Here is a 21,053-nt window from a genome sequence, read left to right as displayed (position 1 = left end):
TAAAAACAAATAAACAAATAAACAAACTCACAGAGCTCTCTGCCTGTTAGTAACTGTACAAGTATAGCTGCAGATAGTGGATATTAAAGCCTCGCTCAGCTTTGGGAATTAAAAAGAAGAACCCCACCCAAACCCAGTATTTCTAAGGAGAACTGGGTGCCTTAGAATAATCCTTCTTTTTCTCTGGAAATAAAAGCTAACATCTGAGACTACTGAGAGAGGGGTTCTGGCTTCTGTTGACTCAGGAATTCTTTTTATCTCATGGTAGAAGAGATGCATTTCATTACATATGTAAAAATTGTACTGATATTAAACCCATTTGAATACAGCTGTCAGGGAAGACACTACCTCAGCATTGCTTCATATATGTATTAAATAGTGAGTATTTTTCTAGCTTATTCATAATACTTGGCACTTCAAATAACAGTCAAAGAAAAGAATATTTAATTACGATATAATGGCATTGAATAGTTAAGGACCATTTTTTCTCTTAGAAAATACAGTAACTGCCACTAACAGTTTAAAATAATAGATATGAAAGAATATGAAACATATCCACAATCACACTGGGTGCTTTTGTTCAGTAACAAATACACTTTTTTCCTGATCTATTTTCTGCCTTATATTTTTTTCCCTTTGCTAAAGAAATGTTCAAGAGGCACTGAAAGAGGTTGGGACCTAACACTGACTTTAGACTCTCCCCTTGGAGTCATATCTCTGTTCACGTATATCAATGAATCCCAGTGGTGTTTGCAATTTTTTTTTGCAATGAGAGTGATTTTATTACAGTCTCTACCGCATTTTATATTATTACTATTCCTTCTAGATAAAAGCATTACAAAATAAGGGAAGGAGAAGGTGTGAGAATGTGATGGAAGACAGAAGTGTGACAAGTTCACTCTTGAGGTCTGGGGACAATTTAATGGCCCTGTGGATCACAGTCATGGATGAATTCTAAGGAGGGACAAAGAGTATGACAGGGTTAGAACTACTGGCAAAGACTTAAGAAACTGTTTAAGGTCTGCTAAGGAGCCAGGTGTGCCAGGTAACATCATAATGAAAATCAATACATGCACTTGCTCCTATAGGATCTGTTGAGATACAGTACAACTTCATATTTAATAAACAAAATGAAAAATGTTAGGAAATCAATGTTCTAACAAACAGGAAGAGCTCTTACATGTGAAACAGCCACTGCAAATCTCAGAACAATGCTGCTGGGCTGGAGATGGCAAGTAAAAATGGAAAATATTCCTTTCTGGCAAAGTATATTTAGTTATCCTTTGAAGAGAAGACTAACATGACAGATTTGTAGGAAAGAGTCTTTGAAGAAACAAAAGAGAAATTATTCCCCTGACACTTCCTAAGGCACATGGAGGACAGGGATGTGATTCCAGATAGCCAACATGGCTTCACCAAGGGAAAATCCTGTCTGACCAACCTAGTGGCTCTCTGTAATGGAGTAACTACAACAGTGGATAAGGGAAAAGCTACAAATGTCATTTACCTGGACTCATGTAAGGCCTTTGACACAGTCCCCCCCCAATATCTTTCCTGAGACCTCACCTGGAGTACAGCATCCAGCTCTGGGATCTTCAGCACAGAAAGGACATAGACCTATAGGAGTGAGTTCAGAGGAAGGCCACAAAGTTGATCAGGGGTGTGGAGCACCTCTTCTATGGGGAAAGGCTGAGAAAACTGTGATTGTTCAGCCTGGAGAAGAAAAGGCTTTGGGGTGACCTAACTGCGTCCTTGAAGGGAACTTACAGGAAAGATGGGGCAAGAATATTTACAAGCATATGTAGTGACAGGACAATGTTTTAAATTGTCACTAGCTTTAGATTACATATTAGAAAAAAAATCTTTACTGTGAGGGTGGTGATGCACTGGAACAGGTTGCCCAGGGAAGCTGTGAATGCCCCTTCTCTGGAGGTATTCAAGGCCATGTTGGCCGGGGCTTGGAGCAGTCTGGTCTACCTGAAGGAGTCCATGTCCACAGCAGAGCGGTTGGAACTAGACGATCCTCAAGGCCCCCTTCTAACCCAAACCAATCTGTGATTACCTTTCCAGTTCTTTATCTGTGCATTTTGTGTGGCTTGCAAAACCACTTGGATGTTTATATGAAAATGTTTCTCATAACCAAGAGATTTCTGCCAGATCTCTCTATGCAGGAATTTCACAGATAAAATCTCTTGCTACTATTATTCCATAAAAAATAACAATCTTGGAGCATTCAGCCTTAGTCTGGCAGTATCACAGAGGCACCTGGAATCTGGACAGTAATAATATATGAAGTGGTTTTACAGCAGATAAGAATCAAATTAGAATGAACATGTTTGCTAACGAAGAGAAAAAGTGCGGGGGTCACTAACTCTGCCTAGAAAAAGGTGCAGCATACATATTGAAGTTTAAGACATCTGGAGCCCAATGTGAATAATAAAGACACATTGAAGAACAAAGACAGTGAGGAAGAAGATGGTACATCACTTTTGGTTTTAAGCTGTCAGGTTGCAAGAACTAATTCCTTTTGGAACTTTAGCTATGGAGGACTTAGGCTCACCTAAACAATGCAGTGTCCCATGATCGCTTACCAGCCAAGAAATATCCATTTTTATATTCTCTGACCTATTATTTCACTGTACTTGGTGAGAGAGGCAGAACTGCTTCTGAACAAGGTGAGTCTCTACAAACTTGATATTTACCCCATGTGTGATAAATTCACATCAGCTGCTTGTTGTAGATCTCCTCTGCCACTTAGTGCTTTTCAGTTCTCCTGGGTGCTTCATAAGCATTGTGTAAGCTGCAGTATCTAGAAACTGGAAAACTGAGGCAGAGATCAGCTGTCATATCAAACTGAAGCAGATCTCAGCCCAGGCTTTGATTATGATTCCTCCATGTACTCTCAGCTCATTCCTAGGGGTCCTTTCACTACTTGCTTCAAACAGCAGATCTGCAGTATAAAAAGCAAAATGTGCTTTCTGCAAAAACCAATGCTACAGACTAACCTTCATAAAAGCTTGACATTATGGAGAACACACAAGAGAACTCTAAAGCTCCTTAATCAAAACCAGCACATACAGATTCATGGAAACTATGCTGAAGGGAAGCTTTCTGCATCAGTTGCCAGCTCTCGCTCTGCCAGGAATGTACATATATATCAATATATACAATTTTACTTTTGCTTTACTACAAACTGCCTCAATTCCAATTTCTAATGAATCAAATCACAAGGTAACTCTTTATGAGGTTCTCTGTCTAATAATCTACTTCTTTTGAATTCTAAAGATGACAACAATTACATGAAGACTAAAAATGAACAAAACCTCATGGAGAGTAAGGATGAATAAAACTCCTTACTTCTATCATGTATTGTTTACATGTGTGTTATAAATGTCAAAGAATGTTTTCTTCGCTGCAAAATCATACTGGTAAGTCCCCCATTTCACAGGTAATTTTTCTTTCTTCCAGGAATTCTGTTTGGATTTTGACATAGTTTTAAGAAATATAGTGTGAAGTTATTTCTCACTGGTTTGCACTATACGTTAGTGGACCAGTAAAGTTTACAAACTTGTACTGATCCATCCCTCAGGCATCCCTTCTTCGATAGGGTCTGTGCCACTTCTGCAAGACCTTTGGGTTCCTTAGGGCTCTTGATCAGCACTGCAGGTCTATAATTAGCAATGAGCTAATTCATTGCTCAGCTGGGATTCAGACCCTGGTGCAGAAACACGGTGTGAAGGCTCTGCAACAGGAAGAGCAGCACTGGGTCAGTGGGGCAGTGCCTCCTGTGCCGTGCAGGCACTGCTGGTCGGGCACAGCAAGGCTCTCCATGGACCAGGTCTGCTGCCCCTTCTTTGCCTGCAGTGGGAGGTGGCTGAGGATAAATGATAGACAGCAGTTTCTACACGCTGTGGTTTCTGTAGCTATTCCTGATATTTCACTATTTCAAAATAGACCTCTAATTTTTGAGATATGGCAGCACCCTTACAACGCAATTCTGAGTCAATTTTTGTTCCAGGGACTGTGGTGGTTTTCGCTGGGGGAGAGTTAATTTTCTTCCGAGTGGCCAGCAGGGGGCTATGTTTTGGATTTGTGCTGAGCACAGTGATGAACATGGGAATGTTTTTGTTATTGCTGAGCTTACACAGAGTCATGGCCTTTTCTGCTCTTAGTACTTCCATGCTGGCAAGGAAAGTTGGAGGTGCCATAGGAGTTTGGGAGGAAACACAGCTGGGACAGGTGACCCCAAATGACCAAAGGGGGTATTCCAGACTGGCTGACATCATGCCCAGTATATAAAGTGAGGGTAGGAAGAAGGAAGGGAGACACAGAGTGATGGAGTTTGCCTCCTCAAGTCCCTGCTGTCCTGGGGATGGCTGAACACCTGCCTGTCCATGGGAAGCTGTGAATTGTTTTGTTCTGCATGAGTGCACAGCTTTTGCTTTTGCTATGAAACTGTCTTTATCTCAACCCATGAGTTTTGTGCCTTTTACCCTCTGATTTTCTCTCCAATCCTGCTGGTGGAGGAGTGAGTGAGTGGCATGGCTGCTGGCTGGGGTGAAACCATGACAATAAGAGGCTTGCAACTCCATATTAAAAAATAGCTTCTTAAAATGATCCATTTCTCTGATATAGATTTGACAAGAAAAAACCCGAGGTTTTGAATAAGCTACAAATGGTGTAACATCCTACTTAGAAACGGCAATAGAGTTTGGTAATAATCTATGTAAGCTTCCCAGTGGGGCATTTATTATTACATGGACAAAATAAAATCTGTTTAACCATCTGATAATAAAATTGCCTAAAACAAATCAAATGAAAGTATGTATTCTCTTAAAGCCAGAACAGCTGTTGAGTTGTGCATGGTTTGTCTCCTTAGTGCTCCTTTCAGTCTTTTGAAGTTTTTAATTTAGTTCTTCCCCCCTAGTCATGGACACTCTTGATGGACACTCTTGTATGTGCTGAGAGACATACAAGAGAACAAAGGTGAAAAGATATTCACAACCATAATTCCACACTTCTAGTCTAGAATTGTGGGTATTGAATCAAATTATTTGTATAAAAAATTGCTAGACATTCTTTAGCATTTCTACGGAAACATAAGCATGAGAACTCAAGGTATTATTTCAGAATGGGTGCTATTACTGCTACAACAAATTCATTTGTGTTATTAGCACCATGCTCTAACCAGCTGAGCTAGTCTCAGGAATAATAACAGTAGGCTTGGCAAGCCTTGCTCATGTATAGAAATGTGCATTTGCTTTTGTCTGCCATACAGAACAGGGTATTCAGTGTAAATTCTTCCATAAATCCCAAGCATTTTTATGCATTGCATATTATTATCACACTATAAATGTAGTCTAAGTTGAGTGCTCACTGCTTTGCTTCTAAACGTTGTCTGTTTTTCTCACAGAATGTGAAGAAAAAAAAATCATCTCCTATTAATAAGATTTTCATGTCTTGGAGAAGAATTCCCTTAAGCCAGATGGTCTGTTTGCTGAACAAAGTTTTGTCTGGAATACAAAGTGGTCATTTAGGCATTTTGGCTTTGGTTTTGAAAACACAGACTTAGGCTATGGCAATTTATGTTCTGTGGGCACCCACTGTCAGGAGAGGATTGGGCTGACAGGCCCTTAGCTAATTCTGCTGTAAAAAGAAGCTGCATTTTTTTGATTAATTTGGCTTCCTAAGTGTGGAAGTTTCCCTGCCTTACCTTTCTGGTACAATCCAGATCAGACTGTACCACAGTTCTACTCTCTGCTAGCATCCTGAAGTAAAAGACAATATAAGAAACAACACCAGAAGGTGACCAGAAAACTGACTGAGGATTTTCTATAGATGTTGACTTTTAATGACCTCCCAATCCATGGTGTGTGTGTTTCAAGGCATTTGAGATGCTTCTCTATGAAGGAAGTTTCTTTCATTAAAATGAAACATAAACATGGCCTGAACCACTGGTACTCAGCTGTCTTCCAAAATAAACGACTAGCTTATCACTTCCAATATTTTGAAATAATTACTAGATAACTATTGAATAATTTGATTCATTTCAGTATAGAACACATAAAGTTCATGGGTCCAATTCCATGAAATTATAAAGGATATATCAATGAACCACAAAAATTAAATCTAGCAGAATTAATTGAAATAATATCAATTTTTCCATTCTGCTAAATCTTTAAAAAGGGCTAAAAGGATTTTCACAGTCAAGACTGACAAGTCCTTATTCAAACTCAGTTTACAGTTCTTCACTGCTTCTGGATTAGGACAGTAGATATCTTAGGTGAATATGCATATCTGCCAGAGATATGCTTCAGGGAAGGTCATTCAATATCTTGGTTCCTTAGCTCAAACAGAAAAGCCAATGCTTTTGTCTTTCTACCATTTGTTTATCTGGTCTGCCTGTGGGCTCCTTGAAGAAAGAAATTGACTCTTATCACATCCTTGCACAGTGCCTTAAAGAAAAGGGGTTTGAGCTTTATCCTTCAAGGCCTTGAATATCCATGATATAATCAATAGCTAGGTTCTGTAGTGGTGTTACTGCAGTAGTTACTGTAACTCCTTTTTAAAATGAAAATATACTCTCTATACACAAAGAATTTTGTTTTGGAGTACTTGGCAATTATGCTAAACATGTTTTTCAGTTTTAACAAAAGGAATATTGTAGATAGCATGCTTTTAAACCAGCAGTTTTAACTTTCTTTGAACTGGCTTTCTGTAATATTCTTATCAGCTCTGTGCCAAATTTTTATATCAAAGGTAATCAGCTGAAGCAACCCCTGCTGTCTTTATGCAGAAGCAAGTTGCAGTTTCTCACTTTTGATTTTTGGATGAATGACTTCTTATTCCTTTTATACTTTGAGGTACTTTGAACACTATGTAAACATAAAAAGACCTTAGCTTGACACATTTACTATAATTTTTTTTATTTTAAAGAAGGATGGGCATTGGAGAATGCAGCTCAGCATTCTTCTCAATACTCAGCAACAAAGAGATTCCTTACTTCAAACACGGTTTAATTTTTTTCTTTTAAAAATAATTTCAAATAGACAAAGAGTCTATGAACAACAATGGAAATAATGGGGACTATCTTCCTATGAAGTTGTTTTGTGCTGTGCTAGGCTCTCATGGATGTAGCCAGGCTCTCATGGATGGATACTAAGATATGGAACCTAGGGGAAGTTTATACCACAGTCTTTCTCTGAGTTGGCAGTGATAGGTCCATCTTTTCCTCTCCAGCCCACTGAGGCTGTAATATCTCTGAGAATGCTAGGCCAGACTCAAATGTGGTTGAAGCTGCAGTATTGATAGAGGTTTGCTGGAGGGGATGGGTGGAAATCCCTACCCACACATACCATGAGATTGCATAATCCTCAATGCTTAGGCAAACAGTAAATGTTAAAGAATTAGCCTGTGTCCTGGTGGCTCTTCTGGCTAATATGGTTGAGCCAAAGGAGCTCAAGAAGGAGCACCAAACTCAATTTACATTGGCTGGTTCAGCTGATAACCAGGTACCTCCCATGGCAAGTTTCAGGCATCAGCTGAAATCCCAGCCCTTGGCCTGTGCTTCAGGTTTACAGTGAGTGGCTGTATTCAGGTCAACACAATGCCTTCCTGGTAGAAACAGAACCAGAGTTTTGCTGCTCAACCTCCACCTTCTGATGTGCTGTAAAACGCCTGAGTGAAACCCATAATTTGTATAAATAAATTTATATACATGATGCGATGACAAACTGGCCTCACAGAACTTCTGAAGCAAGTACCAGTAAAGCCCATTCAAAAAATAACCCCAAACAAACAGAACAAAACACACTCACTCCACTCTTCTTCCTAAGAAAAGGAATGGCTTCTCAGCTCAGATTGCCAAGAGGAATATGCTGTAAGGGGAAGTCATTCTTTGGCTTCCACATGGTCTCAGTACTATAGTCACAGCTTGACAAACTTCCACCAGTTAATTAGTTTCAGTGTAGTAGTGGATACATACACTATCAGTGCAAATTGCAGTGCCTCTTGTATTACATAAATATTCTATTCTCAAATGATTTCCAAAGTGTTGATTTAAAATACACACAGGCACTATCTAGCAATCCTTAAAAAGATAAATTGGTAAGTCCCTTTCATTACAAGGTAACATCTGTTGATTTTTTAAATGTTTGTCTACTGGACATAAATAATATCAGGAAACCAGAAGTCTCTGAGGCAGCTGTTTACACTGTCAGAAAAACAATCTGTGGAGTGTCGATATCTTTGCAAAGGCAATACACAAAGTGGAATAGTTTTAGACTAAGATCATTTAAACAAATGATAGGAGGTGAAACACTCAGCCAAGAAGCCTGACATTGTGGAGTTTTTGAAACAATCTCTGAGCTTCTCTAGTGGAATATGAATATCTGTATGAAAATAAACCCTGGTATATGAGATGAAATTTCTTTTATGTGTCTCCTACTGTCAGCCCGACTGGCCTGCCCTAGCCTGCTTTTCAGAAAATGCAGTCAGACATTGATCATGCTGCCAAAGAGGGTATTACCTGAAGGAAGTTGACATCTTTATAAGGTATGTCCATAATCCTTATAGTTTTTCATAATAAAAATTAAAACCAGACAGATTCTATCACAATATGAAGATCTGTCTATATAATCATCCATACTAACCTGTTGCTTAAAAAGAAACTTCTTTTTCCCAGAAACCATGGATAAAATGAAAATCCCTGGCTGAGATAAGTGCAGGGAATTATTTCTCAGTGGTGGCTTGGGTATAGAACAAGATGCTTTATCCCTTCCCTAACAGTGGACATCCTATTGCCAGCCCATCTTTGACATAGCCAAACCCAGTTGTTCACAAAAATGGCAAAAGAAAACTCAAGTGCCAGACATGGGATCACCACCTTCTGAAGCCTTGCAGACCCTAATAACCAAAGATGCTATTCAGTCCAGAGGTATGGTGTTTTATATCCTGTCTCCTTATTTTCTTTTCTAATTGGTCCTTTTGGCTAATAGAATTTTCTAGTATTTTTAAAAGGGTAGGGAAGAACGAATGAAGGAAGAAAAAAGCTTCTGCATAGAATTGTTAAAATGGCAGTTACTAGAAAATCAGAGGACTGAAAGTTTCTTAAATGGGAAGCTACACTGTGCAGTAAAGGCACCTTAAGACGGACAGAAACAAGGCAGACAGCCTGGAAATGTAACTGAAAGCAAGCTTTGAAATGTGGTATTCACTGGCACTCTATCTATAGGATTGTCTTCAGCCTGTACAGATAGATACACATACACATGAGGCTATACATAAGTTTTTAAGTGGGTGTTTTAAATTCAGACACTGAACAGCCAGCAATACATTTTCAATTTATGAGGGGAAAAATCTCCAAAAAACAGATCAGAAAAGACAGCTGTGACTGAGCTGAAAATAAAGATATATAAGCTTTCTTTAAGGCCAAGCAGACTTCCCTGTGAATACAGACTTAGGGAAGGCTTCCAGGGAATTATCTTTAAGGGTTATCTTTAGCATTTCAATTATAATTTTGGATTGTAAAAGATATATTTGCCAATGATAAGGACTGGCAGTCAGGCTAGTAATTTGATATGCATTAAATAGTGATGTGATAAAGGGAAAGCTCTGTTGTCAGATGTTACAGAAATCTTCATGTATTGCAGATTATCATATAATTCACAACTGTATTTTCTATTTATATTCCTTCAAGCCCTTCATGGAATGAGAAGTTATTTTAAGCTGGATGTAGCTGTTGAAAGCAAAGAAAATCCCTCCTTGTCAACATAGGATTTACACAAACATTTTCAACCCGATCCTTAGGTCCTGTAGCTGAAGATATTTTTAGTACTTTCAAGAACCATGAGAAGAATTTCCCTTTGTAAAAGAAAATACAACCTCATGAATAACAAGTAATATATGGAGTATTCATATTATGGTAGCAAAGTCTGCGGTATTGTTTTGTACAGCACTGCTCTCATAAAATACATCCTTTGCTACATAAGTTACCCCTAATTATAAAAACTGTTTTGCAGGGTCAAAATAAGTGTAGCTTAAAATCGGTAAAGATACATATAAACTGTTCCTTCCATAACAGAATGGTATTTTGAAAGACAATTATACAAAATTAAATAAATTATTATTGTGCTTTTCAGTGCCCCAGTCACACAAATCTTTTAGGCTTTCAAATAGTGTTTTAGTTGCTTTAAATGATGCACATCTTGAAATGAAAATGAAGTAGTGATGCAATTTTAATTGAGCAATTAAAATAATTTTTCATGGTTTCTAAATGGATTAGCTCTAAAGTTACTTGTCTACTGAAAAAAACACTTTTTCAAAGCTGTTACCCAATATCACATTTCCAGACAATGCCTCCTCTGTCATCTCATCCTGTTTCTTGTTCTCCTTCAAATGCCTACTGAATACAACTGCCTTTTGAACTTAGTCAGTGAAAAGAATTTATCCTTCTCTTTAGTAAACTTCAAAACCTTTCCTTTAGTAAATCTGCAGCAGAATTCCTGTTATAGATAAATAACATTTAACTCCAGTACGCAATGTAACACTTGGGATTTTTTAAATTAAGAACACATTCCATATTTTGACCTTATCCTTATGTTCATTTATAACACAATAAAATATGGTATCATTAGGAATTTATTGCAGCTCAGACCTACTGATGGTTGGAAGAACATGGCTGAGATTCAGACATGGAGAAATGGGTAACAATGACAAGCAGTTATGCCAGTTCATTTTCTACAACACATTTCTTCCTAGAAAAAGCTTTCTTCCCCTAAATTACCTTAGCAAAATTTTAGTCTCTGTGCTTTAAGAAAATATTTACTATGATGTCCACCTATAGATTTTTACTTTTTCAAATGAAAAATATGGAAATTTTGCTCCTGCCTGAAGTCTGTAGTGCCAACAAAAAGAAAGGAACTAGAAATTGAAATTTTGAACTTTTAGTGGTTCTGAAAGAAAGCCTTAAAAAAAATTCTGAAAACTGGAAAACTGCTCCCTGTCAACGTATACTGTTTCAGCTGCTATGAGGAACACAGAGGTAGAGCAGCAAAATAAACATTATAGAAAAGCATTATTATTTCAGACATTTTCTCATATAAATGCTCCTACTTTTATGGTTTAAACCTCATGTACTCTTAAACAAGCTCTATGGTACTTTTAAACATGTCTCTAAAAACCTGTCCTGTGTGTCCAAGTCTGTGCTTTGAATGTTGTGGCTGGTCTTTCAGAAGCAACCAGTTACTGTCATTCAAATACAAACATATTAAGAAAAAAGATATACTCTTGGGTTAGTAGTTTCAACAAATTATTTATCTGATGACTGCTTTAGTTACGTTTGTGTCCCTTATCTATTTACATAGAGAAGTAAATATTTTACATACAGAGCAGAAATGACACTTTATTTTGCATTAAAAAGGTATTAACGCAACGAGTGATTGACCAACATTCGAGCCCCTCTGCATTGCCAAGATACAAACTGAATGAAAACCACTAAGTCAATAAGAGAACTCCAGATAAAGCTGCTCCTATTTGAAAGCAGAGAAAGAAACAGCGTCATGAAAATTTGTCCTTACAGTGTAATGTGCTGATTATGCCAGTGTTACATATTATCAACGGAGAGAGTAACTTGGTCTTCCTCTATTCTGCCCTTTTTTGCTCAAAAACCCCCCACCTCATCAAAGTATCCTGGAGTTTTTTGGCTGTCTATTAAATTCACTGAAGCTGTCCAACAGCTCCAAAAGTTGCTGGCTGAATTACTGACAGAGGGACACAGCAGGATTTCCTCAGGAAGTCAGGCTAAGCAAATTGTTTAAAACAAAACCAAAGTGTATTACATTTTATTTTCAATTCACCTTATATGAAACTAAATAAAATGGTTGCAGAACTAAGCCTTTTTCACTCTTTATGATTTTACTCCCCTCTCTCTTTTCATACAAACAGTTTCAATTTCCCTACTGAGATTGTTTTTTTCTCAAATTGTCAACTTGACATCTATTTGAACTGATCCTTTAAAAATCACACCTAAGATACTTCTTATTTTCCTATATAAATATGTGAAACATTAAAAGTTAGTTTCAATATTTATTTTTGCTGCTTATTTCAGTTTTACTGTAAAAGTTCCACTAGCAAAATTTCTTTTGGGCTAGAACGCTGACTTTCCTGTCATAAAATGATAAACCATAATTTGGCAATATCTTGGTATATTTTGGCTATAATATTAATTTTCAGGTAACTTAATCATAAAGGTCTTTACCAAAACACGGAAAAATTAACTGTCTTCAGTAAAGTTACTGTTTTTACAAATTGTTATTTGTAGTTCAATGTAGTTCACTGCTCTTACAAACCTCCTGTGTTACAACCTTAGTTACCTAACGGACAACATTGCCAAGTGTTTCAGATTGTTTTAATTAAATTAAGTGAGTATAGGGGCACTTCCTTTTCACCTACTCTGTCATTATTTAGCCAAAAGAAACACACTTAATGCTGTCAGATTTCTGTCATAAATTCCATCCTTTAGCTTTACAATTTTATTTGCACAGTTCTCTGAATTTCCTTTAAATTCTTTAAATATTTCTGCTTTTTTTCCCAGAATTAAATTTCATTTTCTGGGTATGACCCTGTGAGCACAATAAAGAAAAAGATTCCTTTTCATTACAGATGCAATTTCTGAGCCCCAATGTAATTTTAATTGCTATCACAGCTCTGTCTTTTAATTGTCCTCAACACGTTAATTTTTAAGTTCTCTGTGCTCCTCAGTCTTAACAGAATTTTAGTTCACTTCCCACCCCACTGCCAGTGTTCAGTTGCCTTAATTTTTATTCTCCCCCCGCCCCCAGACATAAGCAGATGAGAAGCAACTTACAGCTGCAACTTACCAAGAGTTCGGAAAGGTCTTTGGTTTGGTGTAAGGGAGAAGAAACCAGGTTTCAAAGCATTTGTGATCAAAATGTCAAAATATTCCTCAAAATCATTCCTAGAAAGTAAATTAAACATAATTAGTAAAACCAACAAATTAGTTAAGATGTCATGAAATACCCTTTCAGACTTAAGAAAATATCAGAGTACTTCTTTAAGGCACTTGCTTCTGTCGCCTTTTTCTTTTTCAATGCTTGTTCAATGTGACTATTATTCTTTTTTTTCCTGAGGTTGTCAAGAGAGTCAAACTCACAGTGAGTGATCTTTGGGAACACTCATTATTTGTAAAAAGATGTTCCTTGATCTCAGAAGAACATGTAACAGATGATATAATTTTAATCTGAGATGGCAACATATGCATAGACATGGACAGAAAGTTGTAAATGAGGGATTTTCTTTTCGAAGAAGAATATCTGAAGTTATGGGGTAGAAAGTAACTGAAGACACTTAAACACAGGTGCTTATATTGCTGGTATCCATACTGAAGGTATGCATAAGCCTAAGATACCCTTGGCAGACAACTGAGATCTAATTTACAGCCAATGAAAATTAGAGTGTAATTTCACATGTTCCAAAATTGAAGCACCATTTTGATAGCTGAACTCCCTCTTCAGACTCCACTGGCTGCTCTCACTACATCCCTGCTGCTTACATGGAGGCTGGACATGTGACTACAAATAAACAGCGACCAGCTACAAGTCTTCATCTGCCAGCTGAATCTCAGAACAAAATTCAGATTTTTTGATGATCATTAGATCCATATATACAGATTTTTATCTGAACTGTGGAAATCCCATCAGTTTAAATGGGCTTGAATGTCTCAGCATGGCATATAAGAAAACATTCCTCATCTATGAGGTACTTTATTTTATTAGAAATATTTCATTGCTTAGGTGACTTAATTGCCTACAACATACAAAAAATGATGGATACTCTTGCATGGAACAAAGAAATCACAGATGGCAAGTCCAGGATGGTCACAGACACTGAAATGCTATCAGCATTAGAGGGAATTTGCTGGAAATAAACCAGTTAACTATATCAGTTTTAAATAATTCATGATCTTCCATGGGACTGAGATATCTTATCAAAAACTGAATGCTCCCCTTATGAGAGACAGCTTTTGGGTTGTGCTCAAAATTACATTCTAGCCTTAAAATAAAAGTCCTTTAAATTTACTTTCTCTAATGAATTTTGGCTTTCTCTAATTTTTCTCCACTTGTGACCATATGTAAACCTTTGCCTTTTTAAAATAATCAATATGAAATATTACAATGGTGTGTTTTTAAAATTTGTTTCCATGTAGAAGATTCCAGATGCTGAGTAAACAGGCTGGGTTCTTCTGTCCTCAGGTGAAAAGTATCAACAGAGATAAACTTTTCAAATTAGCATCTGGTGCAAATAATCCATCCATGGGTAAGTTAGGCATGAATTTGCAAAACAAAGCAAACATTTCAGGAGCACAACAAAAAACAATAAACAAATGAGAAGGTGAGAGGAAATGGCCTCAAGTTGCACCACAGCAGGATTAGATTTGATTTTATGAAAAATTTTGTTCACAAAAAATTTTGTTCCAAGGTCAGGTATTGGAACAGTCTGTCCAGGGTGGAGACACCCTCCCTGGGAAAGTTCAAATAATGTGTGGATGTGGCACTTGATGATATGGCTTAGTGGCAAACACAAAGGTGCTTGGTTAATGCTTGGACTCAAGGATCTCTTCCAACCTAAATGACTCTATGATTCTCTGATTTGTGGAAAAAGTGGCAAGTGCTTTGTTCAAAAAAATTGAAATAGAACAAACAGACGTTCCAGAAGATTTGGTAACTTTTTATTGATCTGTGGAAAAACCGCTTGGTGGGAGGAATGGTTAGCTGTGGCCTTTTTTGAAACATTATATTCAATCTCATGTACAAAGCTACTGTTTTTATTAGAGACTTTGTGTTACATTACTCTGTTGCATTACTATTATATATAACCATGCAATCTGTTCCAGTTACTGCCTGTGATTGGTAGAGTGGCCTGAGGTCACAGTAAGTAGCTAGTACAAAGGGCAGGATGTATCTTATACATGTATCATAACTTCAACCTCTCAAAAATTGCTCTCTGAATTCAGACAGTGGTTGACACCACAGACAGAGCCAATGGAAAAACATCCACACTCCTGAAAGGTAATTCATCCCACTTATTTCAGACTTAATTCTACAATGCAGAAGGAACTGCTGAGGATAATGCCCAGTGGTTTCTCTCCACTAACCACAGAGGGAAACAAAATGACGAGCTTCAAAAAGTTCCTCACTTTTAGGTAGCTAACATTCCTGAAAAGGTGAAATTCACTTAACTTCAGTGACTATGTGATGATGGTGTGCTCCTGCCAACACTTAAATGTTCAGTTAACTGGTCAGCATCCTTATGGCAGGTAAGACTGAAAAGTTACACCAAGATGCTGCTGTGTGAATGAACTGGCACTTGCTTTTTAAGGTTTACATGTCTTATATATTGATCCCAGCAGTATGTCTGTGCTCTGGCTGGGGAACAGTTCTCATTTTATTTCAAAATGAGGTTTTTTCATACATTTCCTCTCCCTACCAAAATGTGTTCTAGTTAAGGACAACTTGGTCAGATAACACAACTGGGATATTTTGCTCATGAAATGGTAAATTATACACTTAAGCATGAACTTCCCACCACAAGCTTTATGAAGACAATAATTTCTTAGCCAAAAAGGAGCTTCTTTATTAAAGTGCAAAAAGTAAAGAGCTACAAGGTTTATTATTTATTATATTTATATTATATTTATTATATTAAGAGTAAGAGGCTAAAATTTCACATGCATCTCTGATATTCATATTTATACAATTTTGGGCTTTTCAGTATCATATTGATTAACTGAAAGGAGTACGAATAGAAAATAAAAGACTGTGTAGGTGCAATTCATAAGAGTTGATATCAAGAATAAAATGCAGGGTTGATGTAAAGAATAAAAACCAGTTAGCCTGGTAAGAGCAGAGATAATGGGTGTAAACCAGTACAGCAAAAAGCAGCACAGGAATGTAGAGTGTTTTGTCTGATATGAGCGGCATGGAACAAACAAAACCAATAAAAAATTTAGATTTTCAGGAAAACAACCCCACTTCACTGAAGTCTAATGGACAGTGGAGTACTCAGGTCTCCAAAATCATTGGAAAATGTGATTGTAATAAATACCATGGAACATCCTACACTTTTGTGGAAAGAGAGAGTGATGCAGTATCCTTCTAGCAGGTTATCTTTTTGGTGTTTTGAAAGGCAACTGATAGTTTCTGGTATCTTGCTTACTGTCTTCCAGCAGGATTTCTACAGCTACCTTAAACAGCTGAACACTATTCACCACGGAACAGAGAGCCAAAATCTTTATATGTGGCCAAGAATTTACTTTTTTTGCCAAATTTTCATTTAGGAAATAACTAGACAGATTTACACAAAAGAGTTAATTCACAGGCATCTTGCTCATAAAGGAGAATTGGCTTTTGTCAGGAGGCAGATTTGCCCCTCAAACAAGCAGGTATAATGTTCAAGCAAAGCAGTGAGAACTGGCACAGTTGATGCTTCATTTTAGCATTTAGCCTACAGAGTACAAAAGAGCAGTGATACTGGCAGGACTGGTTTTGGAAGGTAGCTCTGTCTTTTACCTTATCCATGGTTTTCTTACAGTGTTGCTGTATTCATTCTGCTGTTCTCTAGCATATCCTGATAGCCAAGGTAGGCTCATATTGAACTACTTTATTTCTTTGATTAATAATAAATTCATAGTCTCACTCTGTCACCCACCTCACTATTTGCATCACTGATTAATTTTCTTTTTTGTAGGTAAGTGATAGCTCTGCTGAATTTCACTGAATTTAACTTGACCAGTCATGTTCTTAACATTATGCTAAAAAAAGCTGTTGTGATCAGCAACTACAATCTCAAGCAGTTGCCAAGTGCAATGAACCACCTGTTTTATCTTTTCTGCTGTTATGAAGCACATTTCTCATGCACAACCATCTTTTGGAAAGCACTAATGGAAAAAGTATTGGTAAGATTTTCCTGCAGCTTTACTGCAAGGAAATGCAATAGTAATACTAGTTGCATTTCCTGCTGGAGAAGCAAGAAAATAAGTGACTTAAATACGACAGTCTAGCAAAAGTTTACAATAAAATCAGGAATCAGTTAGTATGTAGGATACTGGCCTGAAAGATAATTCCCTGGAATCTTCAATCCCATCATGATGCCTCCAAAAGGATGCAGGTTGTAAGTATGCTGTGGGTCACATCCAGCTCACAGACTCACAGATGGACTACATTGTCTCAAGTACCCTCTACCACCCCACCAGTGAGGGGGCCAGCAGAAAACCAAATAATTCACCATACATAAACAAAACTCAGATTAGCTTCCCAATAACTCAGGCTTATCTCCAGCTGCTGTTCAGCAGATTTAACTTGAAATGGACTTTGCACTTACCCAAGAACATGTTCACACAGAAGCCTGCAGTAGTCACTGTGAGAACTGGTAATTAACAGCAGAATCTTCCCAGCATTCTTCAGTTGTTTCAGCCACTTTTTTACAGACTCAGGACATCTTTGTAAATACTTGTCTGGATGATTTTTCACTTCTGGGAAATACATCCCACAGTCTTCTAAAAAATTTAAAACAAAATTATGTTATCCAATCCTGCTCACAAACCACTTAATCCACACAACAGATATCCTTTTATGTGCAAACAATACAGTTAAAATAAGGCAAAGCAAAGTTTAAAATTTTCTCTGGATTGTAACATAATATAAACCAAAACCCCCAATCAAATCAAGAGAATTCGCAGAAATAAGTTGGCATGACTTTACTCTTTTATTGTGGAATTTTCATAATTATTTTGTTTGATGTTCTTTTGCTTATAATAGTTAATAGCAAAGACATTTTAGATTATAGTTTCATGCAGGAAATAATTATTTATTTTTGTGTTTTCTCAATTTTTGGATACTTAGTTTGTGATTGTGAAATGAGCTAAATGTTTAGAAAGTAGTAAGGGCCTAAAATTCCAAAGAACACCTGTTCACTTACTTCTGACACTTCACATAAGCATTGACTGGTCAGAACATCCATTTTATTATTTCTGCATTTTTCTCAAGTAGCACTTTATCTATAAAAGGCTGATAAACCGGCAAAGTAAGTATTTGTAAGTAAGTATTTGGGATATTAGGAACAGATGAAAAAAACCTGTTCCAATTAGAGCTTCAATAATGTTCTTTTTGCCAAATGAAACAGCAATAGAATTTTGCAAATACACTTGGAATGCAAGATTTTTAAAAGAGTGCAGCAACATTAACTTGGCAGTAAAAGTTACCTATTCATTAAAGTCACCAATAAATATTCATCTTGTTGTAGCCCATAACTGCTTTACCAAGATGTCAAATTAACATTAAATTTCCCTACATATTTCCTCTGTGCTCAAACCCTCTATAACCAAAACTGTCAAGCTAGTTAAAGGTTTAAAAAGAAATACAATAATTGCAGAGACAGAAATGATACCAAGTATTTGGCTCTCAGTCTGTGTGTGTTGTAGTATAATGAACATCATCACAGATTATTTTTCTTCCAGCACTTGTTCTATATGCAACTGTCTGTGGTCAACTTTGCTGAATGATTTAATAAATCCCAGACATTACTTAGCCTTCTGGTATGTGAATAATGCTGTTCTCTAGTTTGAAAAAATAAGATTTAAACCACTTGAACTGTAGCAATTTAATGGAAGAGAACATGCATGTTTGAAACAGTAGTATCAAAGAAAGACTGAAAGGTGCTGGGTGCTAAACATAACACTGTTCCATACACTGCACATTCAAACATCTACAGATGGCAGGGAACAAAAGTCTTCCAAAATAAGTTTCAAATTGGCTGTTATCCCTGGAACTAGACAGGAGGCAAAAATGCATCATTCTGTACTACAACTTGACAGATTTCTTCAAGAAAAGTGGACTGGTATATCTGAGGAGAGTCTCCAACAAAATCTCCCAGCTCACAACCAGGCCACTCTTCCAGTTCTTTGCTGTATTTAGGTCAGGCTGTGTAACAGTTTACCAGGGGAATACGAGCCTGTTCCTGCAGCCAGCATTATGGGATGCCATGACATTTGCCTTGAGAGCTAGCCAAGAACAATGATATTTTTGATTAAACAAAGCAGATTTATGAAAGAAGGTTTCCTGTTGTGTTTTCCCTCCTTCTTTCCTGAGGCATGAATATTGTTTGGGATGAGCAATAGAGTTTCTAGGAGCAGAAACTGCATTTTTTCCCCTCCATATTATAACTTGGAATAATATTTCATATGCCATGCTTTGACAATTTTTCTTTTTTGGTGTTTTGGAAAGTGCACAATATTAGATGAGAAGGAAGGGACACACAAACAAAGCAGGCTAGGCATTAGCTCTCATGGGTTTAATCAATTAAAATAAAGATGGCAAAGTTCATTTATATAACCAATGACCTATCACTCTTATCACCCTCAGACAAAAAGATCTGTTTTACTCCTGGACATTCCTTGTTTTTCTATCCTTATGAAATGCCTTCCACTGCCTGTGACCACTATTTGATGTGCAATTTAAAGCCTTTGAATTAATTTAATCAAAACTGTCTTATCTCTCCATAATCTATATAGTATCTTTTACCTGACATATCTATTATATCTGACCTTTGAGCTATATCTGCATTGGAAAAAGTCAGTAACTCTGGGTTCTATACATGAGCTGAAAGAGAGTCTTATTCTAGCCTTCTATCTAGACCCTGAAGCCCAGCATGTTAATTGCAGACAAGCAATGAATCATTTCTTGACACTGGGATCTGAAACTTGCCTTTGGGCTGTTTGCCATATCAGGCAGAGGCAGCTCAGAAGAATCCTCATTAAAGCATACTCTACTGTAATTAGGCCAGCTTGGCCCAGGAAAGCAGAGTTTGACTTAATTCCTAGCATACTATTGCATCTGGTGAAGACAGTTTGGTGGAATACAAACTCATACCTGTAAATGAGTTTAACCACTAAAGCTAGCAAGATTTTATTGAAAGCCAGATAAAATAAAAGCCAAAACTCTTGCTCATTAACCCAGAGCAGGAGCCAATTTTGAGGAGTATAGCAGAGACACAGGCACCTTGTTGGCAGAGAGAATTGTGGAAGCTTTAACATGTGATGGAGAAATAGCATAGTGTTAAGCCTACAAAATCAAATTGAATGATTTCCTAATGATAGATGAAGCCTTTTTTTTCCCACTATGACATACATTTCACTATGTTTTTCTAAAGCAAGCAAACAAACAAAAAATAATAATAAAACTATTTTAAGCAAAGCATCAGTGAGAAATCAAAAAAGAAATAATTTTATCAGAGCTAATAGCTCTGATAACAGGGAGCTCTTACTTAACAGGGAAAGCAAAAATGAGTTAACAGAAATAAGTGATTATGCAACTGTCATACAGCTCCATTCTTGAAAAACAAAGAAGTAATTCATCAGAATAACACTGTGGAGAAATAATTCTCTAGCCCGTAAAACCTCCCTGATAATGCTTATGGGCCATCTAAATTGGAAAATGGAAAAATGGAAAAATAAGTCAACTTTAGGAAAGTTTTGTTGGTCCACAAATTCATTGTATCCAAGTGTGGGACTTGTGGTCACTGCCAGATCTACAACTGATGTTTTTTTTTCAATACAATGCCTAAAATAAAATCTCTATATTTTTTTTCTCTAGGTTTTATGAATATCACTTAACATACAACTATATGGACATTGACATATATTAATACATACCCATAAATCAGTGAAAGCAAAACATTAACAAAACAACTGTACCAACTTTCACCTCAAATTCTCTGTTGTTTTCAGTTACCTTCAAGCATGCCAGAGCCTTTATTAGTAACCTCTGGCTCTTTGGCAGTGTGAACACTTACACAAAATACAAAGGAGTATTTAATAAAAACAAATTGAGGCAAGAAGACCATGACAATCAATATAACAATCAACATATTTACCCCCTGTGATTTTATGAGGAAACTTAATCCAATGATGTGGAGCAGGAAAGTGAATATCTAAGCATTTCATACACAACCTTAGAATGTATTATGTATATGTTACCATG

At 36.9% G+C, this 21,053-nt stretch overlaps 1 protein-coding gene across 1 annotated transcript in view; it reads right to left on the bottom strand.

Annotated features, from left to right (window-relative positions):
* NT5DC1 (5'-nucleotidase domain containing 1) overlaps nt 1-21,053 on the bottom strand; it is a 121,609-nt gene that overhangs the window by 25,388 nt on the left and 75,168 nt on the right. Inside the window, exons 7-8 of the mRNA XM_056487421.1 lie at nt 17,398-17,572; nt 12,879-12,976 (exon numbers count right to left, since the gene is read on the bottom strand). Coding sequence (XP_056343396.1) covers nt 12,879-12,976; nt 17,398-17,572 — 273 coding nt within the window. The remainder of the gene's footprint in view (nt 1-12,878; nt 12,977-17,397; nt 17,573-21,053) is intronic.

The sequence above is a fragment of the Oenanthe melanoleuca genome, chromosome 3, assembly GCF_029582105.1.
Source record: "Oenanthe melanoleuca isolate GR-GAL-2019-014 chromosome 3, OMel1.0, whole genome shotgun sequence".
Taxonomy (NCBI): domain Eukaryota; kingdom Metazoa; phylum Chordata; class Aves; order Passeriformes; family Muscicapidae; genus Oenanthe; species Oenanthe melanoleuca.
Note: the sequence above shows the minus strand (reverse complement) of the source record. Positions and strands in the feature narration are given on the sequence as shown.